The sequence below is a fragment of the Lissotriton vulgaris genome, chromosome 3_1, assembly GCF_964263255.1.
Source record: "Lissotriton vulgaris chromosome 3_1, aLisVul1.2, whole genome shotgun sequence".
Taxonomy (NCBI): domain Eukaryota; kingdom Metazoa; phylum Chordata; class Amphibia; order Caudata; family Salamandridae; genus Lissotriton; species Lissotriton vulgaris.
The window spans coordinates 866,816,940-866,831,026 of record NC_141689.1 but is presented as its reverse complement, the minus strand read 5'-3'; the positions used below and the strand labels follow the sequence as shown (position 1 = coordinate 866,831,026).

The 14,087-nt window shown below is 46.1% G+C and overlaps 1 protein-coding gene across 3 annotated transcripts in view; it reads right to left on the bottom strand.

Moving 5' to 3' along the window:
* Positions 1-14,087, bottom strand: part of FANCC (FA complementation group C) — a 1,396,321-nt gene that overhangs the window by 1,193,914 nt on the left and 188,320 nt on the right. For all 3 annotated transcript variants that reach the window (XM_086961183.1, XM_086961186.1, XM_086961184.1), the window contains one exon: positions 8,102-8,196. In XM_086961183.1, coding sequence (XP_086817309.1) covers positions 8,102-8,196 — 95 coding nt within the window. The remainder of the gene's footprint in view (positions 1-8,101; positions 8,197-14,087) is intronic.

Below are 14,087 nucleotides of genomic sequence, written 5' to 3'. Positions count from 1 at the left end.
TGCGCACTCACCTATTGTCGTGGCTGCTATGATTCCTTGGCTCAATAGATACCCAAACCATACTTCCGCAAGGATGCTCCAAGAAGGTTTCACGCACGGTTTCCGGATTCCAGCTGGGGGTTATACTGGGACGCCGCAGTGTAGGAACCAGTTGTCAGTTAAGCACAATCCCGGGGTGGTAGCAAACAAAATAGAGAAGGAATTGCGTCTAGGTAGAGTAGCGGGTCCTTTCCCTGACATCGCTGTACCAAATTGTGTCTGCTCACCTCTGGGAGCGGTCCCGAAGAAAGAAGAGGGCGAATTCAGACTCATACACAATCTGTCAGCACCCAAGGGCTTATCATTGAATGATGCGATTGATGAGACAATTTGTAGTGTGAAATACGCATCTTTTGACCAGGCAGTGGAGATGTTGAGAGTCTTGGGTCCTGGGGCACTGATGGCAAAATCAGGCATTGAGTCAGCGTTCAGACTACTGCCAGTGCATCCAGCAGACCAACACCTGCTAGGTTTTTCCTTCGAAGGCAAATATTATATGGACATGTGTATGCCCATGGGTTGCTCCATTTCATGTGCTTACTTTGGAACATTTAGCTCTTTCCTGAAGTGGGATCTGAGACAATCTACGGGCCACCAGTATGTGATGCACTACCTCGACGACTTTCTCTTCCTGGGTGTTGCGAGCTCACAGTAGTGCGCGTGGGCATTGCGTGTGTTTTACGTGCTCATGCGTTCTTTTGGGTTCCCGCTCGGGCCAGGGAAATACGGTGGGGCCATCGACATGCCTAGAATTCTTGGGCATTGAATTGGACTCCGTCGAGGGTTGTTTCAGGTTACCTAAAGAAAAAATTGAGAAGTTCAGGGCAACCCTCCAACAATGTTTGTTGAAAAAGAAAGTCACATTGCAGCAGTTAGAGCAGACAGTTGGCCAGCGGAATTTTGCATTGAGGGTCATCCCTATGGCACGCCCCTTTTCCCGCTCAATTGCGCAAGCCATGAAGGGCTTGCGGGACAAGCATCATCGCACACGACTGTCAGTCGAGGTTCGCCAGGACATGCGGATATGGATTGCATTCCTGGAGGATTTCAATGGCAGAGTACTGTGGGGTGCCCCCACTCCGACCTCAGCAGAGTTAGGGCTATGGACTGACGCTGCCGGCGGTGTAGGGTTTGGCGCCATACTTGGCAATAAGTGGGTGGCACAAAGATGGCCCAATTGGTGGGAAGAAAGAGGTTTGACAATGAGCATTGGGTTCCTAGAACTGTTCCCAATCTGGGTTGCTTTAAAGGTCTGGCCTGAACAATTGGCTAATCGGTCTGTCATTTTCTGGTCAGATAACATGACTGTAGTGGAATGCATCAATCAACAGGCAGCACGGTGTAAGTTCATACTACGCCTGATAAAGGAGATTGTGCTGAGGTGCATGAAGTTGAATATACAGTTCAGGGCCAAACATGTTCCAGGGGTCTTGAATAACGCAGCTGACGCCCTTTCTCGCTTTAAGATGCAAGTATTTAGGGAACACCTACCAGCTGCAGAGGCCTCCCCAGCTCACTTCCCATTAACACTTTGGCAGATTGGTGCCCCCGCATACATGACCTCGTGGCAGCCAGCCTAGCTCCCAGGAACAGGACAGCTTACGAAGGGGCGTTCAGGTCTTACTGTAAACTTCTGGGACAGGATTGGGAGACCAAATGGGATCAGGAGGCAAATTTTAATGGGTACATGGACACATTACACAAGGAGGGGCGCTCGGCGGCGACGGCTAGCAGACATAAGGCAGCTGTTTCCTTTTTCGCACAGACGAGGGGAGCCAGGGATCCTACGAACAGCTTCTTAGTACAAAAGGCGTTGAAGGGGTGGCGGCGCTTACAGGCAAACACCGCCGATGGCAGAAGGCCAATAGGTCTAGAACGGTTGGCAGTAGTATTGCTCGCCCTGCCGGACACATGCAGCTCTTCGGGAGAGGTACTACTATTTAAAGCCGCCTTTTCCCTGGCCTTTTACGGGGCGTTCCGGGTAAGCGAACTAGTGGCTAACAACAAACTCGACAAGATAGGTGGCCTTCAGCTGAGAGATACTACTATACGGGGCGACACAATGCGGGTTACCATCCGGAAATCCAAGACTGATCAGGAGGCCAGGGGAGAGATTTTGGTACTACATCGGGCACCGAATAACCCGTGCTGGCCGGTGTCACATGTGGAGGCGTTCATCAGACAACGGCCGGGTGTGGCAATGGGAGCATTGCTAATGCATGCGGATGGTACCCCTTTGACCAGGTTTCAGTTCCAAAGAGTTTTAGCAATGACTATTGCCAGAGCAGGTTTAAACCCCAAGGAATTTGGGACACATTTTTTCCGGATAGGGCCAGCCACTGAGGCCACTGCGAAGGGATTGAATGCCAATAGTGTGAAGAGGATTGGGAGATGGTCTTCCAATGCCTATAAGCGTTATGTGCTGCTGCACATGTTGTAAGGGTCAGTCCACACCCCCTGACACCTGCTTTGTTTATGTTTTAGTTTCTCGGGCCTGTGACGCAGGGCGGAAATTACTACAGGGTCATCAAAAGCAACCATCAACATCTCGGCAACGGCAGGAAGAAAAAAGGAGGACACATGTAGTATGGGTAGTCGGTCATTCTTATGTGAAACGTGCTAAACCAATTTTTCTTGCAGGAGAAGGTAGACGGAGGGCGGAGTGCGGGGTTTCAAAGTTTCCTTTCATGGCAGAGGGGGGCTCCGCCTCAGTCAGCTTAGGGGCTACATCTCAGACTTACTCGAAAGACAGACCCCACCGCCCTCAGCGGCCATCCTGAATCTGGGGGGGAATGATTTTGTTGAGTTAGGCAGAAGGGTCCTGTTGGAAGAAATCATTTCAGCGGCAGGTTGGCTGGAGAAGCTGTTACCGGATTGCACTATAGTGTGGTCACAGTTGATACCTAGGCTTCAGTGGAGGTGGGGTGAATCAGTCAGGGAGTTGAATCACTTGGTAAAGAGGGTCAACAATAAAATAGACAAGCTGTTTCGAACTCCTCACCTACAGAGTATCCAACATGGTTGCATTTGGGGTGAACAGTTCTACTTGCGGGATAGGGTCCACTTGACAGAAGCAGGGAATAACCTACTGGTAGGGAACATACTGGCATGGGTAGAAGGTTTTGCTAAGAGGGTATGACCTTTCAGTGTAGGCATTTGGGGGGGCCAGATAGTCGGTCAACTATGCTGGCCTGTGGCGGTAAGGTCATAATCGGCGAGCAGCAACTTAAGGTCCTTAGGGGGCGGCACCATTAGCGAATGGGGTTGCCCAGGGGGAGGGGCCAATGGTCTCTCCTAGAACTTATGGGGCAGGATATCCGCTTGCTTGGAAGGGTGCGGGGGAGGGAGTCACGCTTTCCTTGGGCTGGTAGCCACTCCGCACATACACTATGACGTCAGCAAATGGCGCGAGTGTAAGGGCCCTCCTTTTTGGTTAAATGGAGTTCACGGAGCGTACGAGGGTAACCAGGAGAGGGATGAACTCTCCCGGTAACCGGGCCCTTGTCACGCATGCGCACTCAGACGTGAGGGCGTAGCTGGGTAAAGGATCTGATACAGGTTAACGTCCTTGCGGTAGGACCAGAAATTATTAGAATGCAAAATTGATATGTAGTTTGTTAGATTTGGTTAGGAAACACGCTGTATTAGACATTTGTTAAGGTTAGCCCATCATACCTGTCTAACTTGCTGTAAATCTAATGTCTGATTTTTGCATTTAATAATTATGTAAATAATGATATTTTAATAATTTTTAATTTGTTTTCATATTTTAATAAATACGGCCAGGGGGTCGCGAGACCCCCTGCCTTCCAAAGAATTATTTTGCTTGACTGATTAATAAGTTATTGTCATTTATAGTTTGCATGTTAAGGCGGGGGTGGCCGGCAGTCCCAGACCATGATAAGGGGCAGCGCTCGGCCCCCACGCACACATGGCTGGGCCCGGCCCCCTCACCCACCCCGATTGGTCGATGGGTCCCGTCACTGACCCGGAAGCAGTTTGAATACTTCCGGGTCAAGGGGGCGGGACCAAGGCAAGGGGGGGTTTAAGAGCCTGGGGAGCGCGGGAAGCATCCTCTTTGTGCCCGCGCTTCCCAGGCTCGCTCCTCGCCCCGCAGTGGGGCTCGTAATTTTCCCCACCCTCCATCCCTGTTATGCAGAATTCAAGTAATTCATGCTGTAATTATGGATGTGATTTACTTCCTTAGGCCTTTTTTCCCGTGTACAGGCAATGTTAATCGTAATGTGCTTAATTGGTTGTGTTGATGCGTAAGCATTGACTGTTTTTTCCTTAGGCCTTTTTCCCTTCATAGGTTATAATTGTCGTATTTATTAGGTGGGTCAGGCGGTAAGGTCATAATCGGTGAGCAGCAATTTAGGGTCCTTAGGGGGCGGCACCATTAGCGAATGGGTTGCCCAGGGGGAGGGGCCAATGGTCTCTCCTAGAACTTCAGGGGCAGGATATCCGCTTGCTTGGAAGGATGCGGGGAGGGAGTCACGCTTTCCTCGGGCTGGTAGCCATCCCGCACATACACTATGACGTCAGCAAATGGCGCGAGTGTAAGGGCCCTCCTTTTTGGATAAATGGAGTTCACGGAGAGTACGAGGGTAACCAGGAGAGGGACGAACTCTCCCGGTAACCGGGCCCTTGTCACGCATGCGCACTCAGACGTGAGGGCGTAGCTGGGTAAAGGATCTGACACCGGTTAACGACCTTGCCGTAGGACCAGAAATTATTAGAATGCAAAATTGATTTGTAGGATGTTAGATTCGGTTAGGAAACACACTGTATTAGAGATTTGTTAAGGTTAGCCCATCATACCTGTCTAACTTGCTGTAAATCTAATGTCTGAATTTTGCATTTAATAATTATGTAAATCATGTTATTTTAATCATTTCTAATTTGTTTTCATATTTTAATAAATACGGCCGGGGGGTCGCGAGACCCCCTGCCTTCCAAAGAATTCTGTTGCTTGACTGATTAATAAGTTATTGTCAATTATAGTTAGCATGTTAAGGCGGGGGGTGGCCGGCAGTCCCAGACCATGTAGGAATTGTACATCATCTGGTCGCTTACCCTGTTATGAAATCTCAGCCGACGTCCCCATGCCCTTGTGATAAGCAATCCAAACAGAGCACTATGCACCTTTTGTTACTATGTCTTTTTTATTTGTATTTTAGATGTTTTTTTCTTAAAGCCACTATTTTAAAAATATAATGTGAATACAACCGATGCTGCTATGAAACTACTTGTTACCTTAAATGACCAAAGAAAAGAAAAGAGAAAAGAACAGCTGTGCCACATTGCCTCTACTTAAGAAACATAAGGACCCCATATAGAGAGAACGGTTCTTGCTTTCCATAGTCAGCGTGAATGCTAACATTATGTATATGCCAATCAACTAATATCATGGTAATGATTCTTCAGCATCGGAGGGTGGGGGGGGGGGGGGGGGGGTAGGGGAGGCTCTAGATATAATCCTCTGAGGAACTGCATACAGTCCAATATTCCAAAAGCTAGTATTCCCGTTGTACGCTTCCGTTCCTGATTTGGGAGCATGACAAAAAATACACTGTTCTTCTGACAGTCACCCTAACCCAGAGGTCTTCAAACTTTTTGATGCCGAGACCCCCTTGTAAAACCTTTTTAGGCGTAAGGACCCCCTTACGACAAAAGATTCTAGAAACTGGTACTCCTCATCATCAACAACTATCGACAACCATAAATGCGCCTGTTAGACCTCATCACATCCATCCATCCATCATTCATCCACCCACACTTTCACACATCCATCCACCCTTTCATCCTTCCATCCATACGTCCATCCTTTACCTATCCACCCATCTATTCATCCACCCACCTTTTCACACATCCATCCATCATTCATCCATGCAACCTTTTACCCATCCATCCATACATCCATCCTTCATCCATCCACCCTTTCATCCTTCCATCCATGCATCCACCATTTCACCTATCCATCCTTCATCCATCCACCCTTTCATTATTCCATCCATACATCCATCCACCCTTTCATCCATACATCCATCCTTCATCCACCCACCCTTTCATCCATCCATCCACCCATCATTCATCCCCCCACCTTTTCACACATCCATCCATGCATCCATCATTCATCCATGCAACCTTTTATCCACCCATACATCCATCCTTCATCCATCTACCTTTTTGTCCTTCCATCCATACATACATCCTTCATCCATCCACCCTTTCATCCATCCATCCTTCATCCATCCACCTACCCTTTCATCCATCCATCCACCCATCATTCATCCCCCACCTTTTCACACATCCATCCATACATACATCCTTCATCCATCCACCCTTTCATCCATCCACCCACCTTTTCACACATCCATCCAGCCTTCATCCATCCATCCACCCTTTCATCTTTACATCCATCCACTCATCATTCACCCACCCACCCTTTCATCCATCCATCCACCCACCTTTTCACACATCCATCCATCCTTCATCCATCCATCCACCCTTTCATCTTTACATCCATCCACTCATCATTCATCCACCCACCTTTTCACACATCCATCCATTCATCCTTCATCCATCCATCTACCCTTTCATCTTTACATCCATCCACTCATCATTCATCCACCCACCTTTTCACGCATCCATCTATTCATCCTTACATCCACCCATCCATCCATCCTTCATCCTTCCTTCCATCCATCCATCCATCCATCCATCCATCCATCCACCCACCCTTCATCCTTCCATCCACACATACATTCATCCTTCATCCACCCACCTTTTCTGTGCCTCTCTCATGGGGGTGGGGTCAGTATCTCTCTGTGTCTTCTTCCTTCTTCCTCTCTCATGGGAGGGCATCTCTGTGCTTCCCTGCTTGGGGGGGGGGGGGGGGGGGGGGGGGCAGACAGGCTGTATAAACACCTCACGGTGAAGAACAGTTTCAGGCACATTTCTCCTGCACAGGCGCCAGGTATGTGGGACTTGAACCAATGACTGTAATGTCCTTCTGCTGTTTGCTATGTGTGTTTGTAAAGCGCTCTGATACCTACGGGTTAAGCTAGCGCTATATAAAACGTTAAAAATAAAAATAAACCCCACAGCTAAGTCCATTGATTGAACTCAAAGGGCTACAGCCTCCTCCCCCAGACACCCCCCCCCCCCCCCCCCCCCACTCCCCAGCACGTGTAAGTGAGCCCGGCTGAAACAGCTTCGGGACACACAGAAAGGCACACCCGAGTACTTCACAGGTCTTCAGAAGACCTTTACTTGTTAATGAGGCGTGAATTAGGCCTCCACCGTGATCACCCGGCCTCAATCAGCCTGACGCCAGGAACTGCTGCACGCTCCAACAGAATCTGCGACCCCCTTCCCAGGACTCCACGACCCCCCTGGGGGTCGCGCCCCACAGATTGAAGACCTCTGCCCTAACCTCATACAATGTGATCTGTACTCATTAAGGCAATATCTGCTTTCGCTTATAGCGGTCTTCTACGGTTGAGGACCCTGATGCATCGAACGTGCATGCATTTCTAAAGAAGAGGTTTGTGTTGTGTTACAAACTGCATCCATCTACACAACGACTCTTGATTTTCACACAGCATAAGCAGGAAAGGATCGCACTCAATTCAGCAAGGGAACTCGGATGAGAATCCAGGTATTACACGCGTGACAAGTACTTCCGGCTGGTTTCCAGTCCTACCAATAACCTCTGGTAGGAAGGAAATGTCCTGACAGGGGAGCACATGAAAGATTCCACTTTCAGCAGCCCTGTTTGTGGGGGGCTTTCTGAAACCTCAAGCAAGTACCTGCCTCAAGCAGCAACTGGCGGTCTGAAAACCACCAGCCCTGCTAGGATTTGCTGCCGATCCCAAGGGGGCTCTTACAATCGAAAATCCACTGTACTACTACTAATAACCCTGCTCATAAAGCAGTCCGTCAGCGGGCCGCCTTTGGAGTGGTTTCTGGAATGGCACGCTGTCTTTGTTCAGTCATGCTACACCTTTAAGCAATCTTCCTAATTCAAACCAGCCCAGGCAGCCATTCTGCCTCTTACCTTGATCCACGTGTTGGCTTTCCGCTCCACAGGGTTCTGAGGCTCGCTGCTGTACAGGCAACACAGACACCAGATCAGAGACCTCTGGCTCTCGTCTGCAGACACAAGAGAAAGAATTACACATACAGGATTGTTTTCGTAGAAAGCAGTACATAGAAAAATGGCAAGCAAATAAATCAGAACTTTTAACTAGATCAAGCAGGATTTTGTTTTGCATCTTGCTTACAATATAAAGGATGCAACATTCACAATTATCTTAGAATCGAGGGATTTCACAACAGAATCAGCCTAAAAAAACTGAAGAACGTGGTTATGCAAATCAATAGTAAACAGAGCATATTGCTTGAAAGTCTGTGCTATAATTTAGGAAAGAACCTTCTTAAATGTCGGGGTCTTTTGATTCCAAAGAAACTAGTTAAACATCGCACAAGCTATTCAGCAAGCAAAGCAAGGATAAAGTGTTAAGACTCTAAAAACAATTGTGGGTCAAATGGGGATCCCAGGGCAGTACTACAGCCACAGTACATGAGGAACTCCACAATAACAAGAAAACGCACAAACTTGAACTTCAATTTCAACGCCATCCTCTTCCCCAGCATACATTAGTGGAACACATCTAAAAATGTACACCCTCTTGCACCATTCTCTGACATAAATGAGAGAATCCCCACCCCTAGTGATACATTTCACTCACCAATGCAATGTGTATCAAATACAGCCCCGCCTCACCAGATAAACACACAGAACCAGACAAGTCCAATTTGCAAACAAGCAGTGCCAAAAACAGTAAGCCGGGTATTTAGAAGTTAAAGTGGTTCTTCATTAAATGGTAAGTTTGTGTGTTTATGGTTGTGCAAATGGAAGGATGTGATGGGTCAATTGTTGGATGGATGTGTGAGCATATGGATGGATAAGTGACTGATTACATGAATAAGTAAAAGGTAACTTAAGTCCTAGATGGATGACCGGCTGAATCAGTAACTGCATTGGAGGATGGCTAAATGAATTGGCAAGTTCATCAATGGGTTAACAAGTGAATGCATGGACACATGCAGACAGGTTACTTCAATCACACAAGCTGAAGCCTCAAACAGTAGTAATAATGATATGAAAATGTTAAAAATGACCCTTATGTTAGCACAAGTATTACACAAGGGTGGGGCACCATCATGCTACATACATCCCACAATATACGGATACAATTATTAACATTAGAACATTATACTAGTGCAAGCATTATACCAAGGTTGAGCCCCACTGTTTTAAGATTGTCAAGAAATACTGCCATAATGCCAATGCAAGCCACTGGTGCTGGAGCAATTTTCAGAGTTAGGATGCTGGTCTGTATTGCTACCTCACTAAAGTCAATCATAACAATCGGTGAAGAGAGAGGATAAAATCCTTTTTGTGAGAGAATGGTGACCCTGTCGTCATCTCCCCCCAATTTTCTTTTTTCTTAAAGGGGTACAATAGGCCTATTCGCACATTTCCCTATAAACAGGAATGGAATGTGGAATGATTTGTAGAGAGTGCTGTCCAACCAAAGGGGCACTCGATCTAAAATCACACAAAGAAACACTGGAAAGCAATCTCAAAGGCTTACTGAGATAAGAATTCAGTTCATAATCACTTAATACAGTTTTTATGATTGTCTCTTTCAAATATACAACTTAATGCGACTCATCAAAAAATGTGTGTCCCAATCAGAAATCTGCAAACACAAGGCGATGTTGGACGGAGTGCTGAAACTTTGCAGACACTCACTCCCAGTCACAGATCTGCGTTGAATCCATCATCGTTCTTTAGCTCACTTCACCACCCCCAGTTCAGCCCCAGCTATATGCAAATCAGTCTTGACCCTGTTCCTCATGGGAACAGTCCAGCCCGACCTGCCAAGCCAGGTCTTTCATGGACGAGAAACAAGCATCCTGGAACCGGTTTCGGGGTAACACCCCTCATCAGCCAGGCTAGCTTGAATCCTGTGGCAAAGTGAGCAAGGGACCCACGTCGGAGCATACCCTACCAACTTAGGGCAAACAAAACAAACACAAGGAGATGATGGATGGAGCGCTATCCTCGCTTATGAGGAGTGAAACAACAAAACCGGTCCTAGGATGCCTGCATCCAGTCCAAGGAGGACCTGGCCTGGCAGCTCGGGCTGGACGGTTCCCATTTGGCCTAGAGCCAAGACTGATTTGCATATGGCTGGGTCAAAAACTGGAATGGCATGGTGAGCAAAGAAACGATGGATTGAGGCCCAGATCTCTGTACTGGGGGAATGTATGACATTGTTCTGCATTCTGTCCATCAATTGTTCTTTTTGCATTACTGTAACACTGCATAGTTTTATTAGTAAAAGTGTATGTCTATGCAAATGTAATGGTCATTTCAATTAAAAATGTGTTGTTCTGCTACAGCAGTGTGCTACCACTCTATGGCACTCCACTCTACTCTACTCTGCACCACTCCACTTTACACCATGCCACTGCATTCTGCTCCGCTCTGCACCACTGCACTCTACTCCCCTCTACATCACTGTACTCCACTCCACTACTCTTTTCTCTGCACTACTCCACTTTACACCACTCCATGCCACTGCACTCTACTGCACTCCACTGTACGCCATTTCATGCTTCCTCTCTACTCTACCCTGTACCACTCTATGCCAATGCACTCTTCGCCACTCTACTCTACACCACTGCACTTCTCACAACTCCAGTTTAAGCCACACCAATCTACTTAGCACCACTCCAATCTCAGCCACTGTACTCTACACCACTCTGAAACACTACACTCTACGCCACTGCAGTATGCCAAAATACTCTACGCCAATGCACTTTACTCTAAAACACTCAATTCTATGCCTCTGCACTGTACGTCATTCCACTGTACGCCACTCTAAACTACTCTGCACCATTTTACTCTACGTCATTACACTATATGCCACTCTACGCAACTGTACTCTACCCTGCACCACTCCACTCTACGCCACTTCACACTACTCTGAAACCATCTACTCTACGCCACTCTACCCATAACCACTGCACTGTGGGCCACTGTACTCTACACAACTGCACTCTATGTCACTGCACTCTACAACACTCTACTCCACTCTTTGCCATTCTACTCTATGACACTCCATGCCACTCTCCTCTATGCCACTTTTAGCCATGCTGAACAGCAGCCATGCTGGTGTACAAGATGGCTAAAACACATTGACAAAGCCATTAGCTCCTGCACAGGCGAGATCTATTAGCTTTGCCAATGCGGGTTTTAAAATTGGAGTACTCTGCACCATGGAAGTACAATATTCAACATATTTCCTTTTTGATTTATTGTTTTAAGGAAAATTGCCAGCAAGGGGTTTGTTTGTGGGTCTGTGTTTAGACAGTCTAGCGCAGTCTGTATTACTTAGACTTGGCAGCTGAGTGAAACAGTGACTGTTAAAAATCTTCTGAATCGGTCAACCCAAAACTATGATAGCTACCACACTAGCCCCATAGAGATGCAATAATTTGGACAGATCCTGATTCAACAACAAATTTATGCTTTCTGACAATGAATGAAAAAATGAAGCATAAAAGAACAAGTGAAGCAACACGAAAAGGTTATTTTTGAAAAAATTATTATTATTCTTATATTGAGATGAATCAATGAAAATCAAGGGTGTACAGTAATAAACAATTGCATGTGTTTCTAAAGTAAATGGAACTGAAAGAAACAATCCATAAGTACAGAAGAAAACAATCCAGTCAAAAATACATTGAATTAAATTGACTTCTTTCCAGGATGGTAAATAGAAAGCCAGACGTAAAACACGAAGGGAGACTTGGATTGAAGAGTCGACGTTTCGGTCTCAGTGGATTAATCCAGAGACCATCATCAGGACAACAGAATAATGCAATATGGATGACCCTTATTTCATGATTGGAGCGAAAACTGTAGATAAACTCATGCTTAGTATGAACAATTTATTGCCTTCGGGAAGCTTTTAGTCTGCCCCGATGTGATATCCAAGTAAGTAAGCCAAAAACGTTTTCACTTTTTAGGGAACCTGTAGTTTCAATCTCAGGGTCCGAGATAATTCTAGAACGAGTGACTCGCTTTAGGCGTCTCTTCTGTATCCAATCCCCTCTGATTGGATACAGAAGAGACGCCTAAAGCGAGTCACTCGTTCTAGAATTATCTCGGACCCTGAGATTGAAACTACAGGTTCCCTAAAAAGTGAAAACGTTTTTGGCTTACTTACTTGGATATCACATCGGGGCAGACTAAAAGCTTCCCGAAGGCAATAAATTGTTCATACTAGGCATGAGTTTATCTACAGTTTTCGCTCCAATCATGAAATAAGGGTCATCCATATTGCATTATTCTGTTGTCCTGATGATGGTCTCTGGATTAATCCACTGAGACCGAAACGTCGACTCTTCAATCCAAGTCTCCCTTCATGTTTTACGTCTGGCTTTCTATTTACCATCCTGGAAAGAAGTCAATTTAATTCAATGTATTTTTGACTGGATTGTTTTCTTCTGTACTTATGGATTGTTTCTTTCAGTTCCATTTACTTTAGAAACACATGCAATTGTTTATTACTGTACACCCTTGATTTTCATTGAATCATCTCAATATAAGAATAATAATAATTTTTTCAAAAATAACCTTTTCGTGTTGCTTCACTTGTTCTTTTATGCTTCATTTTTTCATTCATTGTCAGAAAGCATAAATTTGTTGTTGAATCAGGATCTGTCCAAATTATTGATCTCTATGGGGCTAGTGTGGTAGCTATCATAGTTTTGGGTTGACAGATTCAGAAGATTTTTAACAGTCACTGTTTCACTCAGCTGCCAAGTCTAAGTAATACAGACTGCGCTAGACTGTCTAAACACAGACCAACAAACAAACCCCTTGCTGGCAATTTTCCTTAAAACAATTTCACTGCCCAAGCCCGCAAGGGTATATTGGGTTACCCACCCCTACTTCTACTTTTTGATTTATGACAATGGTTTCAGTCTTTAGGATACCTAGAATTTACAGCTGTGATCTTTATAATACAGAGTTGCCCAAAGCTCTGTTCCTGATAAAACCCATACACCTGCAGATCTGCTCTTGATAATAGCCAGACTCACTCAGAGGTTTGTTACTGATAATCCATAGTCATTTAGAGCTCAGCTCCCCCACAACATCCAAAAAGAAGGCGGCCACATTCTTTTCATACGATCCAGGGTTACTCAGAGCATATGACCAATCACCAAACCCCCGTGGCCTCTACCCAGGCCTCTAAAGAACTATGTGAAAACTTTGCCAACTTCTTTGAGGAAAAAATCTCCAAGATTGAGCTCTCACTTAACATCACCACCAACCACTCCGGTGTAAGCCTGCCCCCACTCCCAACTGAAAGCACATGCAGGCATCTCACTAACACTTGGAAATCCTTCAACCAAATTTCGGAAGCTGAGGTTATCAAACTAATCTCCACCTCCAAACCCGCCTCACACGTCCTTGATCCCATACCTTCTTAACTCAAACTCGCAATAGCCCGTTCTGGTGCATAATCATCAACAGCTCCCTGAGAATGGCATCATACCAGATTGCCTCAAAGAAGGCCAAACAACGCCTTTACTAAAAAAAACAGGCCTGGAATTCACAGACCTGAACAACTTCAGACCTGTCTCCAATCTCCCCCACCTTTCCAAAATTCTCAAAAAATGCATCCTTTCGCAACTGACTCAGCACATGGACAACATCAACCTTCTTGATCCCCACCAATCAGGCTTCAGAAAAGGCTACAGCATGAAGAAGGCGATCCTTAACATCACAGATGATATTCGCAAGTCACTCGATAATGATCACTGCTGCATACTCATTCGCCTTGACCTATCGGCAGCCTTTGACACGGTAGACCACCATCTTCTCATCACGGCCCTACAACAAAGGGTGGGTGCCGACAAAACGGTCCTCCGCTGGCTCACCTCCTTCCTCCACAACC